The 26,898-nt window shown below is 49.0% G+C and overlaps 3 protein-coding genes across 12 annotated transcripts in view; 2 read left to right on the forward strand and 1 right to left on the reverse strand.

The window, feature by feature from the left end:
- Window positions 1–36: 36 nt before the first annotated feature.
- MANF (mesencephalic astrocyte derived neurotrophic factor) lies at window positions 37–4,267 on the forward strand. Its single transcript, XM_027120944.1, is given in 5 exon segments — window positions 37–236; window positions 238–332; window positions 1,079–1,206; window positions 2,219–2,360; window positions 3,789–4,267. Coding segments are annotated over 5 exon segments (735 nt in total). The 5' UTR covers window positions 37–51; the 3' UTR covers window positions 3,974–4,267.
- A 2,313-nt stretch (window positions 4,268–6,580) lies between these two features.
- Window positions 6,581–13,160, forward strand: RBM15B (RNA binding motif protein 15B). Its single transcript, XM_027120943.1, has 2 exons — window positions 6,581–9,276; window positions 10,910–13,160. Exons 1-2 carry the CDS (start codon window positions 6,610–6,612, stop codon window positions 10,949–10,951), a joined length of 2,709 nt encoding a protein of 902 aa, XP_026976744.1. The 5' UTR covers window positions 6,581–6,609; the 3' UTR covers window positions 10,952–13,160.
- DCAF1 (DDB1 and CUL4 associated factor 1) overlaps window positions 13,106–26,898 on the reverse strand; it is a 93,422-nt gene continuing 79,629 nt past the window's right edge. For 3 of the 10 annotated variants that reach the window (XM_027120942.1, XM_027120932.1, XM_027120933.1), the window contains 5 exons: window positions 24,353–24,361; window positions 18,376–18,628; window positions 16,214–16,259; window positions 15,148–15,208; window positions 13,106–14,076 (listed from right to left, as the gene is read on the reverse strand). In XM_027120942.1, coding sequence (XP_026976743.1) covers window positions 14,026–14,076; window positions 15,148–15,208; window positions 16,214–16,259; window positions 18,376–18,628; window positions 24,353–24,361 — 420 coding nt within the window. In that variant the 3' untranslated portion in view covers window positions 13,106–14,025. The other 7 variants (XM_027120939.1, XM_027120940.1, XM_027120934.1 and 4 more) reach the window with 6 other exon arrangements.

The raw sequence follows: 26,898 nt of genomic DNA on the forward strand, positions 1-26,898 counted from the left end.
ATCAGCAGCCGACAACTGTCTAGGGCCGAGGGCGGGCGACGCCACCAGCCAATGGGGAAGGGCAGCGTGGAGCCGCCCGTCTGGGCTCCGAGGCGCGTGGACCAATGGAGGCATGGTGTGTGGGAGGGCGCGGAGAGCACCCACCAATGGGGAGCCACGGCGCGCGGCCCGGACCTGGAGGAAGCGGGGCTCTGCGGGCGCGGTGTAGTCGGGCGGTGGCGGCGGCGGCGGCGGCGGGTGGAGGAGGATGTGGGCCACGCACGGGCTGGCGGTGGCGCTGGCTCTGAGCGTGCTGCCGGGCAGCCGGGCGCTGCGGCCGGGCGACTGCGAAGGTGCTGCGGGGTTGGGGGTCCGTGCGCTGTGGCCCGCCTGGCGGCGGCGCTGCCAAACCTAACCAAACCACTGAGCGGCCCAGTGGCAGGGGCTGATACGGGCGGGGGCGGCCGGCCCCAGAGGGGTCCGCCAGAGGAAGGGCCGACGCCGGGCCTCTTAGAAAACATTTCCTGGGCCTACAAAACATTGGTCCGACGAGAAGAAGCTGGGACTAGATCGTGCAGAAAACTTGGCCTGAAATTGAGATAACGCTGGAGTTTTGGTCCTTTCCCATCACTGGGCAGAGGCTCCCGGCCAGGGGGCTCCCGGCTCCATGCCGGCCGTGGGCACCGCGCCTTGTCTGATGGGGTTGCGAAGCCGCACCTCGGAGTTAGGTGTTGTATTTGGAAATGAGCAGCATTTGGATCGCTGTTTTCTTCGGCCTCCAGTTTGTCCATTTATGAGGTCACAGTGAGTCCATTTCAAGGACACGTGTTCAGTCTCGGCTTAAACTTTATGGAAAAAGCAGGGAGGAGCCTTTTTTGGGTCATTGGGTGATGCTCGTTCCCCGTATGCCCTGGGTGAACCAGGGGGCCCAGCAACCCGGAGCGCGGTTCTGTCTACCTGTGGGCACCTGAGAAAATCGGTGATGGAAAAACTCACCTTTCTCCGTGTCTCCTATTAAAATTGCTGACGGAGTTCCCTCCTGGCGAATTGCGGTGCAACTTGGTGATTGCTGAGCATCTCCCTTCCCTCTCTTTTCCAGTTTGTATTTCTTATCTGGGAAGATTTTACCAGGACCTCAAAGACAGAGATGTCACATTCTCACCAGCCTCTATTGAAAAAGAACTTATAAAGTTCTGCCGTGAAGCAAGAGGCAAAGAGAATCGGTTGGTGAGTAGCTGTCTGACCCTCCCCAAGCTGGCCCTGGCCAGTGTTTGACCCTCTGCTTCACAGGCCTCTCAGTAAAAGGCCCTGCCCACTTGTCTATTCAGGAGGCCAGATGTTCTGTCAGTTAACTAATGTGGGACTGAAGGGCTTTCTGTATTCTGCAGTTGTGATGTTACCCTCTTAGTACTGATTAAGCACCTACTGTGTGCTGGGCACTGGAAATACCAGGGGAGAGCAATGACAGGCAAATGATGCAGTGGGATGGGTGTCATGCAGAAAATGGACCAGGATGGAATGAGTGGGTGCTGATTTAGACAGTAGTTAAGAATTCTTCTGAGGGCTTCCCTGGTGGCGCAGTGGTTGAGAGTCCGCCTGCCGATGCAGGGGACACGGGTTCGTGCCCCGGTCTGGGGAGATCCCACATGCCGCGGAGCGGCTGGGCCCGTGAGCCACGGCCGCTGAGCCTGCGAGTCCGGAGCCTGTGCTCCGCAACGGGAGAGCCACAACAGTGAGAGGCCCGCGTACCGAAAAAAAAAAAAAAAAAAAGAATTTTTCTGAGAAAGGGTCATCATTGTGAAGGGGGAAGAGCATCCCAGGCAGAGGGAATAGCCAGTGTGAATGCCCAGAGGCCAGAGTAATCTTGGCATGTGTGAGGGTAGTAGAAGATTACAAAGTGTGCCCAGGGTAGGCCAAGGCTGAATTGAGGACAAGAGCCCTAATGAAACGATGGCTTTTGTAGCTTTAACTTCCCTGGCAGTCTCTGGTTTGTCTTTCTGTTTAAAGGTTTGAACCGTGGTGACTTTTAAATTCATCTGGTGTCTGTCGTCAGCTCTGGGACCAAGCGTGTATTAAGAGCCTGGGGTTTACACTGACTGAATCTGACTGCCAGTGCAGGCGGGGCATGGGAAAATGAGGCCCTGGCAGAGAAAGAAGATGTTTTCAGATGTCAGTATGCTTTGGAGGAGACAGCTCTCAAGTGGCACCTCCTGAAGGCCATTGTCCTTTCTTGCTGCAGTGCTACTACATTGGGGCCACAGATGATGCAGCCACCAAGATCATCAACGAGGTGTCGAAGCCCCTGGCCCACCACATCCCTGTGGAGAAGATCTGTGAGAAGCTCAAGAAGAAGGACAGCCAGATCTGTGAGCTAAAATACGGTGAGTGTGGCCTTATTTAACCAACACCGAACCCACTCCTTGCTCAGGCATTAATGAAGTTTACTTTCTAGCTGGGGAAGGCACGTGATAAACGAGAGCCTTCACGAGTGAGTTATACAGCATGGTTGGTGGTGTTAAATGGTGGGGGCGGGGGGCAGTGCACAGACTCACCTTGCATCATGGTGGGTGGAGGTTAGAATAGGCCTCATCGAGGAGGTGACATTTCAGCAAACTTTGAAGGAGGTGGGGGATTAGCCAAGGGCATAACTAATGGAAGAGCATTTCAGGCAGAGGAAACAGGCAGTGCAAAAGCAACCAGTGGCATGACAGATGGGTGGGCAGGTCACAGAGGGCCTTGCAAGTTGGTGAAGATTTGGCTTTTAGTCTGAGGGAAGATGAGAATGTTGGTTTTCGGCCAGAGAAGGGATGTAGTCTGACTTGCCTTTAACAGGCTTGTCCTGGGCTTCCCTGGTGGCGCAGTGGTTGAGAGTCCGCCTGCTGATGCAGGGGACACGGGTTCGTGCCCCGGTCAGGGAAGATCCCACATGCTGCGGAGCAGCTAGGCCCGTAAGCCATGGCCACTGAGCCTGCATGTCTGGAGCCTGTGCTCCGCAGCGGGAGAGGCCCGCGTACCGCAAAAAAAAAAAAAAAAACAGGCTTGTCCTGACTGCAAGCTCTGAAGGTCCAGCGATCTTTATTATTTTAAAAAAGAATGGCTGTGTCCCAACGAGAAGGCCCAAGATTATGGGCACACAGCATCTCTTTTGCTGAATAAGTCTCTGGTGGGAAAAACAGTTCAGGTCTTCAGAAAGAGTCAGGGCCAGGAATCATTGTCCTCTTCTGTAAAATTTAAACAGCACCAACATATTTTATTGTGAATTGAGTGTCCAAGGGCTGTGTTCGCCCACTTGTGTCAAGGATAACTGGTCTTCTGAGAGTGATCCTGGTTCAGTCCTGATGACTCAGGGTCTCTCTTTGGGCATAAGTGGTCATGGAAGAGTAAGCTTCTAACTCAAGGGCCCGACCATGGTCTGTGTTGGGCAGTTGAGGCTAGGGGATCTATCTGCTCTGTCACCCTGGAGCTCTTATTCTACAGTGGTGTGGGCTGCACTGTGACTGTTTAAGAGGCACTTGGAGTGGGAGCCACATTCCTCCTATAAGGTTCCTCCTGTAAGGACCACATGGCCTCCATCCCTGTCCCTGGTGACACCTGCATGTCTGTGGTGGACATTGCCAGCATGAGACCCACCTTCCTGGTGAAGGGGCCTGGGCTAGTTCTCCCTCTTGGGGGCAGTGGGCACTGACACACTTGCATGTGTCTCCCTGCGATCAGTAGGGCTGCTTGTTTTAAGGGATGGTTTGGATGTGCGGGACTATTGGGGTCTGCTGTTCTCCCACCTAGCTGGTTATTCTCCCTGCTCTCTCCAGACAAGCAGATCGACCTGAGCACAGTAGACCTGAAGAAGCTTCGAGTTAAAGAGCTAAAGAAGATCCTGGACGACTGGGGAGAGACGTGCAAAGGCTGTGCAGAAAAGTCTGACTACATCCGGAAGATTAATGAACTGATGCCTAAATACGCCCCCAAGGCAGCCAGTTCACGGACTGATTTGTAGTCTACCCGATGCCTGCTGCACCTGAGGGGAAAAACACTTCATCTGTGTCTGTCCCAAACAGCCTTTTTGTAATTTATTTTTTAGGCAGGCTCCTGACAAAGTCAGGCTTGAAGCCTGGAGCTTTCCTGATGATGCTGGGTCCACAGCGCCCCCTTGGGGGGGATTCACTTTGTTCTGTTGCCGATTTACTCTAGGACTTCAAAGTATGTCTGGGATTTTTTTATTAAAGGAAGAAAATTTCTAGCTGTCTTTGAAGAATTAAAGTGAATACTGAAATTGGGTTTTACCCATAATGAAGATTTCACCGGTTTATGCTTTCCAGTTTATAAAGAGTTTTCAGGTATATTCACATTTGTCCTTCGACCACCAGTCAGTGCTGGAGATGCCAGGGGGACTGAGGCACGTGGGGTTGTGCAGGACCGGAGGGTCGCTCAAGGAGAATGTTGGGCTTGATACCCCCAGCCCACAGGCACTATCTTACCTACATGAGAGGGGCTGACATGGGGCTTGGCTGTGAGCAGGACTGAGGTTTAGTGCACTTTTCTGTGACGATGACTTCAATAACTGCCTATGTTCAGTACTGTCACATTTCTAAAGATGCTGATGGCCTGGCTACCTCCACCAGTCAGTGTCCAGATCTGGCCATCTACTTGCTCATCTGAGTTTGTGGTCTAGTGTCAGTCCTAAGTCTTTGGTGCCTAATTGGGAATTTGCAAGACTGGCAGGAGTTGGTTTGAACAAAGAGCCGATGAGAGGCTGCCTTTTGCCTTTGTTTACCCAAGATAAGCCTAACAGTTGAGGTCCCGAGAGCATGTCCCTGGAGTCTGGTTTTTTAGTTGCTCTCTTTGGGGTTGGTGCTTGGGAAACCCAGTTATCAGCATGAACTGTGACTCAGTGGAGACACCTCTGCTCCTCATGCCTGCAGAGACCACCTGAAGGGAAGGACTAAGAAGCAGTGCTTTCTAAGGAATTGCTCTGACTTTGGGTCACATCATTTGTACAGTTCCTAAATTCAGTGTACCTACGTAAAGGGCCCTCTCAGCTTGCTGTGGGGGTCCATTAATGCCTGGCAGGAGCAAGCAGGCCCAGGCCCACATTTTTCACCTCTACAGCACCATGTCTGAGAGGAAAGTGAGGTCGTCTCTTAGGCCAAGTGTTCCCTGTTTGGAGGAATTAGATGGGCTGTTAAGATCTGACAAGCAAAAAAAAAAAAAAGATCTGACAAGCACAAAGTATCCTGAGTCCCCCTGAACGGTGCTAAGACAATCCATGGCTGGAGCCAGAAGTCTTAGGAGATGGAGCTGTTTCAGCCTAGCACCCTAGGTCTCTGTTCCTGTGGCCTTTGTGCCCTCCAGGCCACAGTGAGCAGGGAAGACAGCCCAACTACTACTACCCTAGAGCTGATCCCCAAGATTATCTGTGAAAGGAGACGTGGAATGTTAACAGGTGTTTCTTCTAAGACTTTCCTCTTGCACCTGCCTTCGCTGTTGCAGGAGCTCCTCCCACAGCGTTCTGGCCGTGGGAGGAGGGAAGAGCTGTGGTCCGCTCTTCCCCACTCCACCGTTTCTGTGGCCGAAGTTGGGTCCGGTTCTGCGAAGCCTCCAGCAACTCTCCATGGAGAATGAAAGCTTCCCCAAGGGGTTTGGCTCCTTGTCAGGATTCCCTCTCACCTCACCACCACGGAGGTGGACAGAAGGGCACTGGCCAGGGAGAGGTAAGCGTGGCAAACTGGGTAACCGCCGGGTTTGGTGTTCTCTTCGCCCTTGGCTTCACGGCCCTACCCTTATAGCCCTCTGTGTGCTCTAATGCCCAGAGCAGAGGGTGGGGCCCTGTGGCGCCAAGGAGACTATTCCCACTCTGGAAACCGCAGGTTTGTTTCGGATTTCTGTGCCCAGGGCCCAGACAGGTCGCGCCTTCTGCATGCATAGCCATAGTCCTCATGGCCTTTCGGGGCGGGGGAGAGGGGGAGCGCCGCTGTTGCAAGTGAACCTGGACGCAGGGGATGCTCGGGATATGGGGCATGGGTACTAGGGAGCGGCGTGTTTCGGTCCTTGGGGTTGTCCATGCTGGACCCCAGTCAGGAGATGCCGTGGCAGGGCACGGGGATCACCCAAGCCTAGTCCTGGAGTTGGGAATACCACGTAAAGAAGCCGCTGGGTCAAGGCCTGGGACCCACGCGCCGACAGAGGCTGCCACAGCCGCTGCCATCAGCGCGGGCCCCGTAGCCGGGAGCCAGAGGCCTACGTCCTGCAGCCTCCTGGGCTGGCTCTTTCGAGGTCTCCAATCACCGTGGAGCCCCGAGCCTCGTCCACGTCGGCCGCGCCGTGGCGCCAGAGCTCACAGCCTGGCCGCGCTCGCCCACTTTGCCCCGGGGTCACGTGGAACGGGGGAGGGCGCAACCTGATGACGCACGCCCGGCGCAGCTCTCGCCCCGCCCACCACGGGGTCACGTGGCACGGCCGGCGCAGCTTGATAACGCGACGCCCAGGCCCTGGGCGCAGCTCCCGCCCCGCCGCCGCGCCGAGTCCTTTTGTCCAAGATGGCGGTGCCGGGGGCGCTGCCTCTTCGGCAGCCGCCGCCGCCGCCGCCGCTGTGAGGGGCCTGCGGGCCGCCCGCCCGCCCGCCGCGCCGGCGCCATGAAGAGGCAGAGCGAGCGAGACTCGAGCCCGAGCGGGCGCGGCTCGTCATCGTCGGCCAAGCGGCCGCGGGAGCGCGAACGGGAGGCGGAGGCGGGCGGGCGGCGGGCGGCGCACAAGGCCTCGGGCGGCGTCAAGCACCCCGTTCCAACGCGGGCCCGCGACAAACCCCGTGGTAGCGGGGGCGGCGGCGGCGGCGGCGGACATCGCGACGGCCGCGGCGCCGGGGACGCGAATCACCGTGCGAGCAGCGGCCGCTCCTCAGGCTCGGGCGCCGGCGGCGGCGGACGCGGTGCCAAGGCCTCGGGAGACCCGAGCGCTTCGGGCACTTCGCCCCGCGCGTCTCCACTACCGCCACCTCCGCCGCCTCCCGGGGCCGAGCCCGCGGGTACCGGCTCATCAGCAGCCGCACCCGAATACAAGACGCTGCTCATCAGCAGCCTGAGTCCCGCGCTGCCCGCCGAGCACCTCGAGGACCGGCTCTTCCACCAGTTCAAGCGCTTCGGCGAGATCAGTCTGCGCCTGTCGCACACGCCTGAGCTGGGCCGCGTGGCCTACGTGAACTTCCGGCACCCGCAGGACGCGCGCGAGGCCCGCCAGCACGCCCTGGCCCGCCAGCTGCTGCTCTACGATCGTCCGCTCAAGGTGGAGCCCGTGTACCTGCGCGGCGGCGGCGGCGGGAGCAGCCGGCGAAGCAGCAGCAGCAGCGCGGCCGCGTCCACGCCGCCCCCGGGGCCACCCGCGCCTGCTGACCCGCTCGGCTACCTCCCGCTGCACGGCGGCTACCAGTACAAGCAGCGTTCGCTGTCCCCGGTTGCCGCCCCGCCACTGCGGGAGCCCCGCGCCCGCCACGCCGCTGCAGCCTTTGCCCTGGATGCTGCCGCCGCCGCCGCCGCCGTAGGACTATCCCGTGAGCGGGCCCTGGACTACTATGGGCTGTACGACGACCGCGGGCGACCCTATGGCTACCCGGCGGTGTGCGAGGAGGACCTGATGCCTGAGGACGACCAGCGGGCTACGCGCAACCTCTTCATCGGGAACCTGGACCACAGCGTGTCAGAGGTGGAGCTGCGACGGGCTTTCGAGAAGTACGGCATCATTGAGGAGGTGGTCATCAAGAGACCCGCTCGTGGTCAGGGCGGTGCGTATGCCTTCCTCAAATTCCAGAACCTGGATATGGCCCACAGGGCCAAGGTGGCCATGTCGGGTCGGGTGATTGGCCGCAACCCCATTAAGATAGGATATGGCAAGGCCAACCCCACTACTCGCCTCTGGGTGGGTGGCCTGGGACCTAACACCTCACTGGCGGCTCTGGCCCGGGAGTTTGACCGCTTTGGGAGCATTCGGACCATTGATCATGTCAAAGGAGATAGCTTTGCCTACATCCAGTACGAAAGCTTGGACGCAGCCCAGGCCGCCTGTGCTAAAATGAGGGGCTTTCCCTTGGGAGGTCCAGACCGCAGGCTGCGGGTGGATTTTGCCAAAGCAGAGGAGACTCGGTATCCCCAGCAGTACCAGCCCTCACCCCTCCCTGTGCATTACGAGCTGCTCCCAGATGGATACACCCGGCACCGAAACCTGGATGCCGACCTGCGGGTGAGGGATAGGACCCCCCCACACCTCCTTTACTCAGACCGAGACCGGACCTTTTTGGAAGGGGACTGGACCAGCCCCAGTAAAAGCTCTGACCGCCGAAACAGCCTCGAGGGCTACAGCCGCTCAGTGCGCAGCCGGAGTGGTGAGCGCTGGGGAGGAGATGGGGACCGGGGCCTGCCCAAGCCCTGGGAGGACAGGCGGAAGCGCCGGAGCCTTTCCAGTGATCGTGGGAGGACAACCCACTCCCCTTATGAGGAACGGAGCAGGACCAAGGGTGCTGGGCAGCTTGTGGACCGAGGCTCTGACCGCACCCCTGAGCGCAGCCGCAAGGAAAACCATTCCAGTGAAGGGACCAAGGAATCGAGCAGCAACTCTCTCAGCAACAGCAGACACGGGGCTGAGGAGCGGAGCCACCACCACCATCATGAGGCTCCAGACTCTTCCCACGGGAAGAAGACTCGGGAGAGCGAGCGCAATCATCGGACCACTGAGGCTGAGCCCAAGCCTCTTGAAGAGCCAAAACACGAGACCAAAAAGCTCAAGAATCTTTCAGAGTATGCCCAGACACTGCAGCTAGGTTGGAATGGGCTTCTAGTGTTGAAAAACAGCTGCTTCCCGACATCTATGCACATCCTAGAGGGGGACCAGGGGGTTATCAGCAGTCTCCTCAAAGACCACACTTCTGGGAGTAAGCTGACCCAGCTGAAGATTGCCCAGCGCCTTCGACTGGACCAGCCCAAGCTCGATGAGGTCACACGACGCATCAAGCAGGGGAGCCCCAATGGCTACGCAGTGCTCCTAGCCACACAGGCGACCCCCAGTGGGCCTGGCACTGAGGGGATGCCCACGGTGGAGCCAGGCCTACAGAGGCGGCTTCTCAGGAACCTGGTCTCCTACTTGAAACAGAAGCAGGCTGCAGGGGTGATCAGCCTGCCAGTGGGTGGGTCCAAGGGCAGAGACAGCACGGGCATGCTCTATGCCTTCCCTCCCTGCGACTTTTCACAGCAGTACCTCCAGTCAGCACTGAGGACATTGGGAAAGCTAGAGGAAGAACACATGGTGATAGTTATAGTAAGAGACACAGCCTAGCCTGAACCTGTCTTTTCCACAAAAGCAGTTATTTTAAGATCTAACCCCCACCCCCACCCCCACCCCCCGCCTTCCCCCCCACTCCAAAACTTACCCCCTTGGTTTGAATTCTCTGCTGCTTTATTTCGGTTCATTTGGTAGGGGACCAAAGTCCTCCCCCACCAAAACTAAATTCTTAGGTTTTGGGGTGTTTTTTTTTGGTTTTTTTTTTTTTTTACAGTGATGAGAAAAATGAGAAGGGACTCCTGTCATGTTGGTTTCTAGTGTATGAGATAATGTCTGCTGTGTTCTGTATTTTTTTATTTTTTGACTAACTGTATGGAAAGTTGTCAGTAAAGCCTTTGTCAGAGGATGGATTTTTAATCCTGTTCAGAGTCCTGGTTTAATCAAGTTTTTTTTCTCAAAGGATGGAAGACTTCCCTGCTGCATGCACACAAATGCCCTACGTCATCTTTCCACCACTGGGGTATCTCACAGTCCTCCTGCATTGGTGGCTCTCAGCCCCTCAGCTCTTAGGGCTGAATCAGGACTTTACTCACATTTGTTTTTTATCTTGGCTGAGAGCAGGTGGGTTTCATTTTGGACCCTGCCATGCCAGATTGAGCAGAGCCCATGCACAGGAAGGGGTTGAGCCTAAGTCTAGCCAGCAGCTGTGGTAGTTTTTTGTTTTCTTGCCCTGAACAATGTGTGTGTCCATCAGTTTGAGCTGTAGCTGTTGAACAAAGCACCTAGTCTTCAGGCCTTTTTGAAAGCACGTAGACCTTAGCAGTTGTGTGGTCTTGTAGTCATGGGAGGAGCAGTGCAATATTGGGGTCTTGGTACCATGGATCCGTGGGGCCTCCTTTTCTTGTTCAGCCTCCCTTCTAGCCTTAATGCAGCAGCCCAGGGATACCCGGTTGGAGACAGCTGCCTCGGACTCCAAGGGACAGTGGAGGCCAAATGCTGGAATGGAGAGTGGGAGGCAGCTTTCCTTGGTTAATTCTTGAAACTTTCCCGGTGTTTGTGAATTCTGGCTTTTCCTTTGATTGTTTGGGGCTGATGTGTCAATGGAGTGGGCCTCTGCCCAGTCACTAGAGCTTTGTGAGAGACACTGAATCCCTGGCCTGAAGAGTTTTTGAGGTAGTACAGTGGGTTAGGAAAATGCTCTTGTTAACTGACATAACTTTCCCAGATACAAGTAGGCACTTATGCCTAGGCCTCTTGCCCTGATGTTGCAGAGGTGGGGACCACTGGGAGAGAGGTGCTTCTGTGGGGAAATGTCACAGTTGCCGAGGTGTTGGGCAGTGCTAGAGCTCTCAGCCATTCAAGCTGAGCTGCGGAGGAATGTGGAGGCATCAAGCTGGGAGGGAAAGATGGCTTGAAGTTCTGTGGCCACGCATCTCTACTAAGACAGTATGGCCAGCACTGTCAGGGACCAGGGAGGGAAATCAGTCACACAGCAGTTGTCACCATAGAGCACAGCCCAAACACTATTTTTCACAATGTTTGTGGCAGTTTAGATGTTTTAAAAGGATCATTGTCAAGGCTGAGGGAGAACAGAAGCTCCAGTAAGGGAAATGAGCCCCCAAATGACCAGGAACTCCGGATTCTGTTGACCGTGCTGTCCTCTCTCTAGGTCTGGTCCACTACCCTGGCTGGCACGAGGCAGCGCAGGTGACAGCTGGGATGTGTTGAGAGAGACAGTTCGTGAGATGGAGGCGGGGGCTCAGTGCGGACCTCATGGACAATACATGCCTCTCCACAAGGACAGTGAAAGAGGTGACTTTTTGAGACCTTAGAGATTTAAAATAAACAGGGCAAGGAAGGCGCCTGGGGAAGTACTGCACTAGGCTTCAGCTGGTACTCGTGAGAGAAAATGCATGTTCATAACAAACACAAGAAGTGTTAAATGTGTTTATTTACCTGTTTGTACTTGAGCTTTGGCCACAACTGCCAGGTATCTGAGCAAAGCAGTGCGAGGCACTGTAGGCCACAGCTGCACCATTCCAGGCAGTTGGAACCACCAGAAGGAGGAATGGGCCTCATCTTGTTTAGAGCAGATGAGGTAGGGACGAATGCCTGGGTCACAGGCCAGAGCCGCCTTGCTGTATTAAGCCCAAAACTTCTCTGGGCTGTTCCTTCATAGAGTGGGTGCTCAGGACCCAGAATACTACACCTCCTAGTTTTCCCAGACAGAAACCTAGAAAGTCTGGCTGGAGAGGACACTTATCGCTTGCTTTGTTCACCTGTCTTGAGGGATAGGTGCTTTCTGGCCCCAAATTGAACTACAGAGTTTTCCTGCTGTGTGACCATCCTCCTCCTCTTTCTTGGACCCTCTTCTCAACTCCTTCCTTCCTCTCTTAAGACAGCAGCTTCTGTAACGTTTCTCAGAAAGGCCTTGGCCAGCACTAGCAAGGGTAGGTCAGGTGGTCAAGCCCCTGGTTGATTTATGATGCTGCCCCCAGAGAGAGAACTATTTAACTGCAGGCAACCTGTGCCTCCACCTGGGGTTCAGGTTCTATCTGAGGTGTGGCTTAAAGGCAAAAATCAACCTAAGGCGAAATTTGCCTCATTGGCGGTTTGCTACTGTTGCGCGTGTTTCTTCCTAAGTGACTGAGATCATGAGCCCTGCCTGGCAGATAAAGAGAGCTGATGTTTCCTTAGCCTCTTAGGGCACTTCCCTAAGGGAGTGTTGTCAAGTTGAACAGGAGTGTGCTTTCTTATTGCAGGTCCCCATCTCCACCCAAGAGACCTGTGGGTGTTCCCAAGAGCTGCTGGCAGAGTTCAGGGAGACTGGCTCTGCTCAGTTAATGACTAGAATACAATGCGTTTAATGCTTCTTGACTTTTAACCTGTTTTCTTCTAATGCACCAGCAAACTAGTCCACTGGTTAGGTGTTAGCAGTCCATTTAAGCTGAGGCATGAAGCAACCTAAGAGCTGAGACCTCTGCTCTCTAGAGGACCAAGAGGTGCCTGTGTGTGACACAGGACCAACCACTTCAGTGTGTGTGATGAACTGTATGGTGCTCCGAAGCCCAGCAGGGCTTCACCAGCCCCTGGTGAGTTTTAGCCGTCTTGTCTTGCTTATTTACTTCACAAATTTGTCCTCTTAGCAAAGGGAGAAAAGTCTCTTTAGCTATAAATACCTATATGATATGATAGGAACCGGGCAAACTCAAAGGAAGAAAGAGACTAGGGTCTCCTATTTATTGTGGGTAAGAAGGGGTGGGGTGGGGTGAGTGAAAAGGTAAAAAGCATCTGGTACTTTCCCTGGTGGTAGCACAGTTTAACCATAGGCCAGTTGTAGAGGCCTGTGAAACACCTGCAAACCCAGCCTGACCAAGCCCTAGCTGCCCCTAAACTGCCAAAACTGAAGAACTGCCCAGGTCTACTGTTGTACTCCCTTCAGAAAACAGTAATGACAGTCAGTCACCCAACTACAGGGATGGCCAAAATGCTTTCACTCCCTAGCTTTGCCAGCTCGTTGCTCCACAAACTCCCAGGACCCCTAACGTTCCAGCTCCACCAAATCTACTCTGGAGCTGCCTTCTTGCTTTAGAACCCAGGATAGAGAGAGGCGTGCAGAGTGGACAGTGCCCTGAGCACCTCCCTCTGCCCCCTGCCCAGTCCTCCTCGGGGCGAGCAGCAGACCAGGGTTAGATGCTGTGACTAAGCTGCTTTTCTCCCCAGAGTGCTTTATTTGGGCAGAACGTGTTCTCACCCCGTCCTGGGCTGCCTCTCTTGGAAGGCGTCTTTATTGCCTGGCTAGAGCTACAAGGAAAGGGACAGACCCCACTTTGGTAAAAGAGAACAGGGAAAGGCCATAAACAAAGAAAGACAGACTTGTAGTTTATTTTGTATTTTTTTTTAAATAAATACACTTTACATTAAAAGGCCTTTGATTTGTACTTTCCACATTGGGGAGAAAGGGAAGAAAAAAAGATTTTTGAAAAACTGAATCACAAAGAAAAATAGAGGGAGTGAACTTATATCCTAAGTTCCCTCAACTCCACAAAACCAATATCCACAATGACCTTGCTGCCCCACCCCCCACCAAACCATGAAGGTGGGTAAGCCTAGGCATTTACTCAGCAAACAAGCAGCACCTCCTCCCCACCTCTGGCACAAAGGAAAACAAATTAACCTGACAGCATATGAGGCAACAAAACAGGTTAAAAAAATCATATATTATATTTATAATAAAATATTCTTAATCCTTATCAATTTAAGAAACCACGGTTTTCCTTTTCATTTAAATACGTATGTAAAAATGCCTCTATTGTTATTTAGACATCATTTTCTTCCATAGAAAATGAACTGCAGGGACAAGAGACCTGGTGGATATAAGTTCATACCCTCAGTTATAAATGCCTTTTTTTTTTCTTTTTAAGTTTTATAAAAAACTATTTCTTGTTCTTTAAGTAAAGAACATTATACAAAGAAAATATATTGTGAAATAACCCCAGAGACGTGTTGGGTTTTTTTTTTCCCCCTTGAGGAAAGATATGTCCATCCTAGGAGAAGGGGGAAGCAGAATAGGGCCTAACCCCTGTTGTCTTTTTTTTGTGTGGTTATTGTTTTTAGAAGGACTCAGATTCCAGTGAGACTCTAAATCATAATCCTCTGAATGCAGGGCATGCAGTTCCTTAAAAGAGCCCTGGGAGAAAGGGAAGGGAAGATGTTTTGAATTCATTTGACTCAGTTTCTCGCCTGCCAAGAATCTCTTCCACGTGGTGATGGCTCCTCACTCATTTAGAGATAAGATGATGTCATCTTCCAAATCAGAGTTGTCAGAGCTGTCGGCTGAAAGGTAAGGAAAGGGAGAGACTAGATTACGCACTAGGCTTGTAGGAAGCTTTCAGGGAGAAAGCACCTGCATACACATAAATTTATGCCTGAGCATGGTTAATTACCAGTTTCCTGAAAGAAGAAAACATGTCAATTAACTCCTCAGAGCTGACTCTGGAAAATATACTGTTTGGGCAATGATGGTTACTCCTGGGACCTCTTGCTTGCTTACCTTTCAAAGGACCTGGACATGGTACCCTCTTGCTTCCTAGAGGTTCTTCCTCCTGCCTGAAAGGCCCTAAAGGGACCAGGCAAGCCCCCTCTGAAGCTTTCGCCCATGGTGCTTTGAGTGGCTGCAAAGGGGCAGGGCTGATAGGATCAGTGAGTGAGCCTGTGTAGTCCTTTGGCCTCTGGAGTCCCTCCGGTGGGCACAGGCCTGCCTGACCCCCACGACCACTAAAAAGGCAGGCTGAGCCCAAGCAAGGATGAGACTTCTCTTAAACTCGTCAGCCATTCTCTTCTCAGAAGACCTCATAAAGGCAGAGGTAGTCAACCTGGGATTCATTCCTCTGAAATTTCTAAATATAATCTGAAGGGAACAAATTCCCAAAAGATACAAGCCAGAGCTTGCAGCAATACGAGAAAAACTGGGCTGGAGGCCAGCAGGGAGTAGCTGTGGCACCCTGGAAGGTGGCACTGTGTCTGACCCTCTGCTTGACCATCTACCTTCCAGGCAGTGAATAGACCACATGAACACCTCTGGAAGGATCCATTAAGAGGTGAAACTAGGTGGTAACAGAACCCTCAAAGTGAGGTAGATGCACCTGTCTGGATGACAGAAATCGGAGAGAAAGATAGTACCTAGCTCTAGTATTTGCTGAGTGAAGGTAAAGGAAAAATTCTAGTGCCCATTTTGATCACTCTCAGCTTAGGAAGCTGTGAAACAATTTTAACAAGGTCCCCAGGGAAATGGGCCAGCAGGTCCTGAGCTGGAGCCCTGAAAACGCCCATAGGCCCTGGGGTTCCCATGAGGAGAGGGACAGCCACTGGTTCCAAAGAATCCCTCATCAGCCCTTTCCCACGTACCTGAGAGACTCCACTCGGGGAAAGCTGATGAAGAACTGCATGTTCCCAAACCTTCCATTCACTACAATCTCCTTTAGGAAGAAAACTGAAGTGGATAAAGTAAAACCAAGAAAAGCATGGCCGTGATAAAATGAAGTCCTGAAGGTAAGCAAAAGTGATGGCTGGAAAAACCAGTGTTCCTGGGTCTAACGGCACAAGCATGGCTTGACTTTATTGGTGAGGAGTAGGGAAAACAAGATGGAGATCAAACTAATACCTGACACCGCTAAACCACAAACTAAGCCTCATCAGCTTCCTTGCTGAAAGAACTCCAGGAGGAAGTGAGCAGGGAAGGGGGTGACTCAGGCACAGCACTGTGTCCAAGGCCCGTGGCAGACTGCAGAGAATCCCCTCATGCTCATGCGATCTATGAACCAACATTGCCACACCCACCTGCCTGAGACCTATTCTAACCATCAGCTGTAGAGCTACTAAGAATTAAGAATCTTAACAACTTTGCATCACACCCAAGGACTGTAAATGCAGCTGGAGGAGGAGAACACAATCTTCCATAAGCAAATAATTGTCAGGCACAGGGTTTAACAGAACTTTCAGGGGTCAGGGGTGGTCAGGTGGCAGGACTCCCTTTCTCTACCTTCCTTAGCCTTTTCTCATCCTCCAAATGTTGAAGAGACCCGAACTCAGACCCTGGTGGGGACCTCTCCCTCTGAAAGGCCCTGGAAGCAAAGGCAGTCAGTGTTAGTCCCTACCATGTTTATTTAACCTGTTGTTCTACAACATACAGGCCTTTGGGGGCGGGGGGGTCAGAACTGACTGGAAAGAGAAACAAAGACCTCAGAGTCAAGGTGTCTCTCTTCCTAGGGCTGGGGTTCTGTATATGAAATCAATCATTGGATCTCTGGGATCTGGGGCTTATGCAAGGTTACATGGGGGGCATGTGGGTGTGGTTTTCTATAGTTACAACAGCTTTCATCATATCCTAAAAGGGCTCCATAAACCCCGAAAGGTTAACAGCTAATACACCAGATGATTAGTGTAAGGCAGAATATCAGCAAACCAAGGATACGGAGGGTGGTCCTTGTGTCTGCTCTGTTTCGAGCCGCTATCAGTCTCTGTAAAACAGAGAAAGCAATAGAGTACATATGCTGCACATGCCACCACCTCAGTTCTAGAGCCCAAACTGACATGTCCTCAACTTGTCATCTATAATGGCACTTTTACATCATAAATATTCCCACCAAGTTAAAGTAACATTATTCTCTGATAGAATTAGGGTTTTCCAGATTACCTCTTGGGCTTAAAAGAATGAATTTCCTAGAATAACCAGTAAAAGGCTATAAAGGAAGCAGTAATTTTACAGGCCAAATACAAAATTAATTTATATTCAAACTGAGAATGGAAAAATTAGTGATACTCTTAGGTCGGGGGTACCAGCTGCTCCCCTAACCTACCTTATATTACTTACAATTGAAGGGAAACAGAACTTGTGCCCACGTGTCACAGGTGACAAAGAAGTTTAGTAAAACTTTTCTTTTTATTCCCATCAATATTGTCATGTTTCCCTTGCCCCTGAGTCCCTCTTACCCGGCTCTCTGACCATCGCTAGGGACAAAGGAAATCCTCCTTCAATGAATCATCTCAACCTCCAAGTACCAAAAAATGGAAGTTGGCAAACAGCAGATGGGCAGATACAAGGCAATCCCTCCCACCCCACAGAGCTTCCTCAAAATGCAACTTTGGCAAGAGGACTTAGGTAAGAAAGTCAGTCTCCCCTAAGCCAACTGCCTTCAATCTTGAGCTCTAGAAGCATGTATAAGATTTATCCCAAAGAAAATGGATTTAGGTCACTGTGGAACAGGAGAATCTTATACATATATGCTTAAATATATATACTGCCACCCACCCTCTCCTCTCCTACCATACATACACACTCCCTCCCTCCCACTGCCCCCAACACCAAACACCAATGACTAAAAACCAAGCATCTACTCTGAAGAGGCTTGGAGTTTGCTGAGCTTAGGCCAATACAATAACATTTTCTGTAATGATGTAAATGTTCTATATCTGTGCTGTTCAATATGGTAGCCACATGTGGCTACTGAGCACTTGAAATGTAGACATGAAAATGAGGGACTGAATTTTAAATTTAATTAAAATTCTAATGGCCACAGGTGGTTACTGGCTACCATATTAGGCATAATACCTACCTTGGCTGTGAGAATGCTGGCCAGGTTAGCTACATGAAAAATGACTGAATATCACAGTGATTACTCCCCAGTCAGGCAGGGCAGCACTAGGAAGAACCAGGACCACAGCAAGCATGAGTCTGTCAACAGTGACACAGGTCACAGTGATGCTGCCATATATGTCCTCTTAAAACATGCAGAGTATAGCAGCAGAGCTCGCAGACTCTTAGAACTATTAGGTGATTTACTCAGGGTCTATTAGTATAGGCAGGGGACAACCTGACTTCAGAAACCTGTTCTAATGAGAAGGTACTGGAAAAACTGGAGCTTGTTCTTCAAAACTTGGAATAGGAAAGGGGGGTGGGGGGGAAGGAACAAAACAGAAGCCAAAGAGAAACATCTGTTCCCTGGCCTTTAAGAGGGATTAAGCAAAAGCAGGCAGGAAGGGGCTGCAACCCACAAGAGGGCTTTTATTTCTTTACAACTTTAGAAAAGAGCAGGTACAGCACCCCCATGAGCAGCTGCATCTGATGATGTCAGCTCTGCCTCTTGGGAGAACTACACTTTTGCCCTCCAGTCTAAGGCTAATCCTCTGAAGCAGGGGTCGACAAACCTATGGGCCAAACCAAGACCCATGGGCCAAACCAAGACCACCAGCTATTTTTGTAAATAAAGTTTATTAGAACACAGCCACATCATTAATTTATGTCTTGTCTCTCTGGCCGCTCTCACACTACAAGAGCAAAGCTGAGTAGCTGCAAAAGAGACCATTCAGCCCAAAAGCCAAAATTATTTACTGTCCAGCCTTTGTAGAAGTGTGCCAACCCCTGTTTTAAAGAGATAATAGCCATTTGGTTACAGAGTCGTCATGACAGGAGCACTGAGGATGAGAGATGTGAAACTGCTTTTCCTCAAGGGCCCAGGTGGTGACTCTAGTTAATGGGGCACAGAACCCTGGTGTGGCTTGCCCGCTGGGCTGGCACAGGGAAGGGCCCTTTCCCTAGGTACCCAAGCCCAGCCTCGTGGTCAGCCCTAGACTTACTGTCCCCCAGGATCAGTTCCACTTCCTCATCTGCATCAGAGTCTTCATCTTCTCCGTCCTCTCCCTCCTCTAGCAGGTTTGCTAGCTCCTCATCAGAGGGAGAAAAGTCATTGTCGCCATCCTCCCCTGCGTTCTCATTGTTGTCATCCTCCTCCAACTCCGCCTCCAGCAACTGGTCAGTGTCAAGCTCATCTAAATCATCAGTGTCGTCATCATCTTCATCGTCATCTTCTTCCTCCTGTTCTTCCTCTTCCTGGTAAGAGAGCATGAGGTCCATTAGGACAAACACAGAGACCCAGCCCATGTGGGCCACATGGGCAGTCTCTCTCCTCCTTCCCAAAGGACAGAGGAGGTAACAGTCAGTAGAGAGCATGGTAACCTAGGTTAGCACACACTTCATGGGCCAGCTTGACTCGTCAGTGGAGGCTGAGACAGGCACATACATGTCCCCCAAGACACTCAAGCACTCCTCAGACAAGGACTACTGGTCACTCCACGAAGGCATTACTGGTCATGCAGCCCTTATCTAAGGAAATGGACAACACACTTCACAGAGGTCTCTGCCATCAACATTCTATGTTTCTAACTAATAATAAACCCCAAAGGGCTCTTCTCTCTATCCTCTATCAACCAAACCAAATGAAATCACTTGAGGCACCGGAACTAAAGCTTCTACCTGGAATCTAAAAAGCAGTGCTTTAATAAAACAGGAAGAACACAGCTGCTGAGTCACCAGCTCCTAAGCCCTTCAAATTCTTGTCCTTGATCTTATTTATAACCATGTATGTGGGTCAGCACCTCTGACGGTGCTATCACAAGCATCCAATGATCTGAATGTCCAACAAAATAGACTTTTACCACTAAAGAGATACTTGCATTTTCTGTTACAAGCCACACACACACCAAAAAAGTATGCTAGAGAAATTGTCCAGCCTTCTGTTCCCTCCAAACTGTTTCCCTTCAAGCAAGAGAGGACACGATGACATCTCTTTGCTTTCCTAAGAACGACAGGTGTTCCCAAGTTAAAGTGACCAACATTCAGTCACTAATCCTTCTGCTCAAACATCAACTGTCAGCACTGCCAGTAGCAAAAGGATTCTAATTCCTGCAATAATAAAATATAAAATTCATTTAACACACCAGCCTAATAAAAGTCAAGACAAAACAAGCCCTACATTAGCAGAAAAAATCTTTAAAAACATTTTGGAAGTGCTTTAAAAAAAAAGGGGGGGGGATATCCCCAGTGGAACAGTGGTTAAGAATCTGCCTGCCAATGCAGGGGACACAGGTTCGATCCCTGGTCCGAGAAGATCCCACATGCCACGGAGCAACTCGTGCACCACAACTACTGAAGCCTGTGTGCCTAGAGCCCATGCTCCGCAACAACAGAAGCCACCACAATGAGAAGCCCGCGCTCACCACAACTAGCAAAAGCCTTGGCGCAGCAACAAAGACCCAACACAGCCAAAAAAAAAAGTGCTGCCGCGTGCCAATCACTTAAAAACCAAACACTGCTTATCCAGCCACTAGTGTTCATCAGCTGTAAAGTAAACTAGGCTCATATTCATCAGGGTAGCTCTGCTTTATGAACTTTTGATAATTTTGGAACCACCATTTAGAGGCTTTTTGATTTGCTGTTTGACCCACTGATTTAGACTTCCCAACAATTTCTGGCAGCTACGTGGGAATAACTGGCCCCTTTAAATACCCAGTATTCCTAATGCCTGTAAAAGTATGTGTCCACACCAGAGTTTATATGTGCGCGTGTGTGTGAACGTACCGCCATGATAACCTGAGACCACTGTTCCACAGCCTGGCCACACATGACCTCCATGTGGACAGCTACTAAGCATCTGCCCACTGGAAAGGAACTGAGAATGCCTGAAGGCAGTAACAATAAACTGACGCACAGACAAGCTTCTGGCCCTACAAATACATCAGCTCATACAAATAACAAGGGAAAAGAGAGAGGAGTCAAAATTCAGGGAAATAATTCAAAGTATTTACCAGATTACAACTTTTGCCTCTTTTTTACACACGTTTTCAGGGATCTGACCAAAATTAGTTCTAATTAATAAAGTTCCTTCAGTTAAAAAGAAGCACATTAAAAAGAGTATCCAGGGCTTCCCTGGTGGCGCAGTGGTTGAGAGTCCGCCTGCCGATGCAGGGGACATGGGTTTGTGCCCCAGTCTGGGAAGATCCTACATGCCGCGGAGCGGCTGGGCCCGTGAGCCATGGCCGCTGAGCCTGCGCGTCGGGAGCCTGTGCTCCGCAACAGGAGAGGTCACAACAGTGAGAGGCCCACGTACCGCAAAAAAATAAAATAAAATAAAAAAGAGTATCAGCAAATTTAAGGAAGATTGTTCTTCATTTCTAAAAACATCAAAACTTAGCCGATCCAGGAGAACTAAGAAAAAGCTCCAAAGTCAAGAGCAATCCTAGAAAACAGGTCAACCAGGGTCTAAGGTTTGAACTACAGATACCATTCCAAATTCTTCCAGAAGCCTACTTTTACTTAATCTTGTAGCAGAAGAAATAATTTATATTTATTCATCCCAGAAGGCCATGATGACATATGTGACAACAGGAGAAGGGAAATGAATAGGAAGGGGAGACCTACCTGAATCTCAAACACATCACTTCATCATTTATCCTCTGGATTTAATGACCAGTGGTTTAACATGTATTTTGTTACACATGGATATGGCCATAAACTCACTTTCTAAATTTTAAATCTGAAACGTGGAGCATGAAACAGAACAGAGGCTCACAAGATCTATCCAAAGTGCTGTGGTGGAATCTAATTCTGTGGTTGAACCCAAAAGAGTCTAGGAAGCAATTTTAAGAGCATTCTTGCAGGTTTAAGTACCTGGTTAGTAACATGAGGCCCTCTCCTTCATATCTAGAGAATAAAGCTTCCACTAATGAGTGGTCAAAAAAGTGGTCCAAAAAACCAAAAATTATTACTTAATGAAAAAAGCAAATCTTGCTAGAATCCCGATTCAAGTCCAGCAACATTTAGATGTTTTGGATCCAGGAATATTGATTTTTTAAAAATTCTCTAAGACCTCTCTTTTAGAGCTTAGAAACAGGAATTCAGGGCCACGCTGTTTTAAACTAATAAATTCTCCTACAGAAAAAATTCTAAAATTCTTCCCTTCTTGGTTCCATCTTAAGTCAATTTCATGGTTAGCCAAAGGCCCAAACCCCTGCAGATAAATCAACCCACTCCTCTCCTGTACAGAGAACAGGTCAACTGGCATAAGCTCCCTCAGCTGCCCTCTGGTCCCTCACCACATCTAAACCTGACTTCAACCATAGTCTGAGGAAGAAGAAAGCCTTCCACTTCCGCTCTGGACCTCAGTCCACCCCCGGTCCTTATTACCATGCTGCACCTTCCTCATGCTCACTCACTCACAACCACCCTCACACTTGGCTCCACTAGCTTTCTTACCTTCTCTGAAGAAAGTCAGCTTCCCCAAACCTAACAACTTCTCAATCTACACAGGCTTTAAACTCCTTCCATCTATAGACTTTTGGGTAACCTGAACCCTACTCCTGGCCTCCAAGTCCTCAGCCACCACTTGCTCATTCATCCACTCACTCTGTCTTCTATTCCTCTAACACTTGACGGTCCGGCTTCTGCCCACAGCACTCCACAGTGTAGCAGGTAATGGTATGTGCTCTGGAACCAGGCTGCCTTACAGGATCCAAACTCTGCTGACACTATGTTTACTTAGCCTCATAGGGTTGTTGATAGGATTTAATGGGGGAAAAAATGTGTATACATGTATGTATATAATCTCTTTGGAAAGTGCCTGGCATATACTAAGTGGTCAGATAGTCTGTTGCTCCTAATAACTGGAAGCTTCCTAAAGGAATATGAAGGCCTGAATGGCTAACCATGGGGCTTCTCTACAATGACTGACACTAACCAATCCTGGCTCCCACACTGGGCTGCTGATCTTTACCTGATCCCTTCCAGATCTCCTAGGCATAAAGGTTCCTACAACTTAAAATTTATTTCTGCCTTTACATTTCCTCTCATTCATAAATCCTGAACTCACATTAGATAACTCTACCCATCTGTACCACAGAAACTTCTAAAACTGAACTCAAAGCACCCCCTAAACCTAGCACCTTTCCCACACTTCTCCCAGTTACCAGATGAAACCTCAAACATCTTTCACTTCTCCCACTTTCACGGCTTCGCACCCAGTTAGTTAATGTCACTCACAGACCTGGGGTGCCCAGCACTCCCCTCTCATTCCACTCACCTACTGCATTCTCCCTCCTCCTGTCTACCTCCAGTCTCTCCAACTGTCTATGGTCTTATCCCTTCCCAGATCAAAAAACCCAGGCACTCCATAATGCTGCCCACGTTACAGAATTACAACAGAAGCAATGATTACTAAACAACCATTTAATGCCAACTTCTCTAAATCTTAATTTCTTGTTAAATGAGAGGATTTAATTACATCACTGGTTCCTACTCAGGTATGGCCATCAGAATGTGTATTTTGGAGCACTGGGAAAGTTCTCCAAAATACACATGCCTAAACCCCACCCAGGGTCCAGGCTGACAGAACCAATCTTTACAAATTAAGCTCCAACAGGAGGATTTTGGAAAGGTGCCCCAGGAATTGTGGAGTGCACCGTAATGAAGAACCACTGTACAAGATGACCTCTGGTTCTAAAATTCTACTCTCCTGTAATAATGTACCCTATCCAAAGACTCCCAATGACAGAACCAAAAAAGTGAATACAGGCACCCCTTGTTTTACTGCAATTACACTTTGCAGATACTGCGGGGTTTTTAGTTTTTGTTTTTGTTTTACAAATTGAAGGTTTGAAGCAACCCTGCATCGAGCAAATCTATCAGCACTATTTTTCCAACAGCATTTGCTCACTTCATGTCTCATGTCATATTTTGTAATTCTCAGAATTTCAAACTTTTTCATTATTATTATATTTGTTATGGTGATCTGTGATCAGTGATCTTTGATGTTATTATTACAACTCCCTGAAGGCTCAGATGATGGTTAGCATTTTTGGCAATAAAGTATATTTTAATTAAGGTATGTACACCTAATAAACTACAGTACAGTGTAAACATAACTTTTATATGCACTGGGAAACCAAAAAAATTCATGTGACTTGCTATATTGCAATATTCGCTTTAATGCAGTAGTATGGAACTGAACCCACAATATCTCCAAGGTATTCCTGAATAGTTATTACCACTGACCTTCCCTCCTATCAAACTGTCTTGCTCTCTAGGACTTAATTTGATTTTCTTTTAACTAGTGCACCATTTGTTTCTAGACCATTCAAAATTCTTCTTGAATACATGTCTATTTTTCAAGAGAAACAGCTTTTAGCTTACACTGCCTTCAAAAATATAACCAATCTCTTAGAAAAACACCAAACCTCTCATCATACTTTAAAAACAGTTAATCTAAAAACTAGTATAGGGCTTCCCTGGTGGCACAGTGGTTGAGAGTCCACCTGCCGATGCAGGGGACACGGGTTTGTGCCCCGGTCTGGGAAGATCCCACATGCCGCGGAGCGGCTGGGCCTGTGAGCCATGGCCGCTAAGCCTGTGCGTCCTGAGCCTGTGCTCCGCAACGGGAGAGGCCACAACAGTGAGAGGCCCGCGTACCGCAAAAAAAAAAGAAAAAAAAAACTAGTATAGCTTTTTTTAAAATGCAATTAAAACCTGAGCCTACTGCCTTGACATTTCAACGTCATATTTGCAAAATTTAAACTCTTGCTTCTCCTCCTGACACTTGTTCCTGTTGTTAACTATCCTTAAAAGCTATAGATTCATTTCAGGGTCATAAACACTTGTGCTTTTCTCTCCTCATCAGCAGAATCTAATTCACATATATTTTAAATTTCTTAGTTGGGAAAAAAAGGCTTTTCAGGAATCACTGACCAAGCTTACAGCAGGTGTGTAATCAGTAAAGACTCTTACCATCCGCTTCTAGGCAGTGGAGAACACACAGGAAGCACAGCACACAGTGTGTCCCAGATTCCAAAGTGGAGTGGAGAAAAGAAAGATTATTCCCTTGTTTTGCTTTTGGTTTTAAAAGAAACTTAAGATTAACTATAATTAGTTGAAATGTATTGGCTTTTCAAAATCTAAGAACAATGATCAATTACTAATCTTTCGTTTTATAATTTTCCTGAAAGTTAACATCAAAGTTGACTGAATTGGTTTTTAAAAACAACACATATACCAAAATTCCAATGGATAATGAGTTTTGATAAGTGCCTAGCTTTATCTCTGCTTTCACCAAATGCCTGAAGGCTGGCAGGAATCAAATATTATAGCTGTCAAATACATTGTATTATGTTTTCATTCAACAATACAGTGGTACAGTTCATCCCTTCTTGTTAATCTCCAAGCTTATTTAAACAGAAGGGCAAAAGACAACCATTTTTATGTATGTAAATTATATCTCAATAAAGCTTTTTCAATCAATAAAAACCATTTATATAGGCACTTTATGCTAGACCATCTTATCAGATGGCAGCTGACCATTCAGGATTCTGAGTTTATTTTGCTAAGGTGAAAAGGCAAATTCAAACGTGTTGGTCACATGTGCCTGCATCCCTGAGCCATGCAAGTCATACCTGGAACATCTGAGAAGACCTGACAGCAGATATCTGGACTAGGACAAAACTCTGACTAGCAAATGACTCAAATGAAAATGAAGTCTCCAGTTTTAAAATCAGGTGAAGCAAACAAAGGAAAGTAAGTTAAAAAAAAATCAAGCTGATACAGGGAAGAGGTGATGAGGAGAAATCTGATGAAGATAGTAAATACAGGAAAACACCACTGCAAGATACTAAGAGGACATGTGAATCAACAGAATTAAGGTTACAAAGGAAGCCTGCTTAAATAGATACAGTATTATCACACTGAAACATATCTAAATCAAAAACCAAAATGTCAAGGGCTTAGGGGGAAAAAACTTCTCTAACGGATGTCCTTCGAACATGAAATGCACCAGCTGATCCCTAAGGACAGTGGTATCAGTATGTGCCATGCAATGTGCCTTGACCCTAAGAAATCCAGAAACAGTGCTAAGTCACTCACAGTGCACACCTACACAGACACCTACTCCTCTTCCAACTAGAAACCTTTCAGGCCCTTCCACAGACTGAGCCCTAGGGCCACTCATTAGGGCCCTCTTGAGTCTGTCCCTCTTGGCCTTGGCCGCCTATGCCTCTATTTTTCCTTCCTGAACCAGAGTCAGAAGTCCTAAACACCACCCTACCTCTCTCTAGTATCTTTCTCCCTTAACCTCTCAAAATGAAAGTTAAATAGAACCACAGAAGAATGAACCAGTCTCTTCTCTGACCCAAGCCTCCCTGTAGAGGGTGGAATGAGAAGAGAAGAACACTTAGGGTGTTCCTTTATGGTGGTCTCTTGCTTCCACAGCCAGCCACCCAAGATTCACTTCTCACCCATCACTCCAAATCTGCAAGAAGAATGAGGCCAAACCCAATAATAGCCCCCCAGCATCCAAAATATCTAGCTTCTCTTTTCTTGACCTCCTCCTCAAAGACAGACACCAGATATCACATGGACCCATGTGACAGCTCCCAGAGAAGACTGTTGCCCACTGCTTTGTAAACTGCAAGCATGTGGGAGAGTAGGAATAATGGTGTTGATAAATAACTTTAAATAAACCCAGTTTTTGCTTCAGATTTACAGTTCAACAAGTAACATCCAAGAAGCTTGAGACAAAACTGATATCTTGTAGTGATCTATAATGAGAGGGGTAGTGATGAATGAACCCATGGAGGATGAGACAGTCTGCAGCCACCTGTACCACTATAATATACCAACAAACAGCTTGACAACATCACCTTCTATACCTACTCAAGGATAAACTACATCTTGATTCACGACAGCTAAAGTGGAAAAGAGTATGCATTAAGGGAAGGTGGTGTCTAAGAGCCAAAGGCCACAAGAATAAAAGACCAGACACTATTAAGAAACTGACTCAAAGCAACTACATGACGTTTGGAGGATCTAATACCACTTGCAAGCTCTGGTATGAAGAAATACTAGCAACACATAGGAGTTAAACAGTGCTGCATTCAAGAAAACATGAAGATCCATGTCACAAATAAATCAAAGATCTCAAGTATCCATCTGAAGACCTCTCCCTTTTACCCAGATCTCACAACTCACATGAGGTTTAAATACTGTGGGATCCTCTCACCCATGAAACCAAGGAAATCACTGAGGACTCTATGGGCCAAGCAGCCGGGAAGCATTAAAGGAAATCCCTTCTATAATAGGGATTTCCTAGCTGTATCTGGTGAAGTGGTTTAAACTCTGGAACCTAACCGTCCTTTATAATAAATACGGTATTTAAAAACCTATGGTACTGCTTCTGGTTTCTAGGCACATAAGAAGCTAGAAGTTGCCACTCCACCTTAACAAGTAAAAAGCTGAACAAACTAAAAAGATCAGTAACTCTTCTTAGATTCGACAGAGAAGTG

Source organism: Aethalodelphis obliquidens, unplaced genomic scaffold (genome assembly GCF_003676395.1).
Source record: "Aethalodelphis obliquidens isolate GAN/ISIS:26980383/991018 unplaced genomic scaffold, ASM367639v1 scaffold22, whole genome shotgun sequence".
NCBI classification, from domain to species: Eukaryota; Metazoa; Chordata; class Mammalia; order Artiodactyla; family Delphinidae; genus Aethalodelphis; species Aethalodelphis obliquidens.

Coding starts and splice junctions, on each gene's coding strand:
- RBM15B (XM_027120943.1), top strand. CDS start 6,610: ATGAAGAGGCAGAGCGAGCGAGACTCGAGCCCGAGCGGGCGCGGCTCG. Junction 9,277..10,909: donor AACACATGGTGATAGTTATA/GTAAGAGACACA, acceptor TCCTCTCTCTAG/GTCTGGTCCACTACCCTGGC.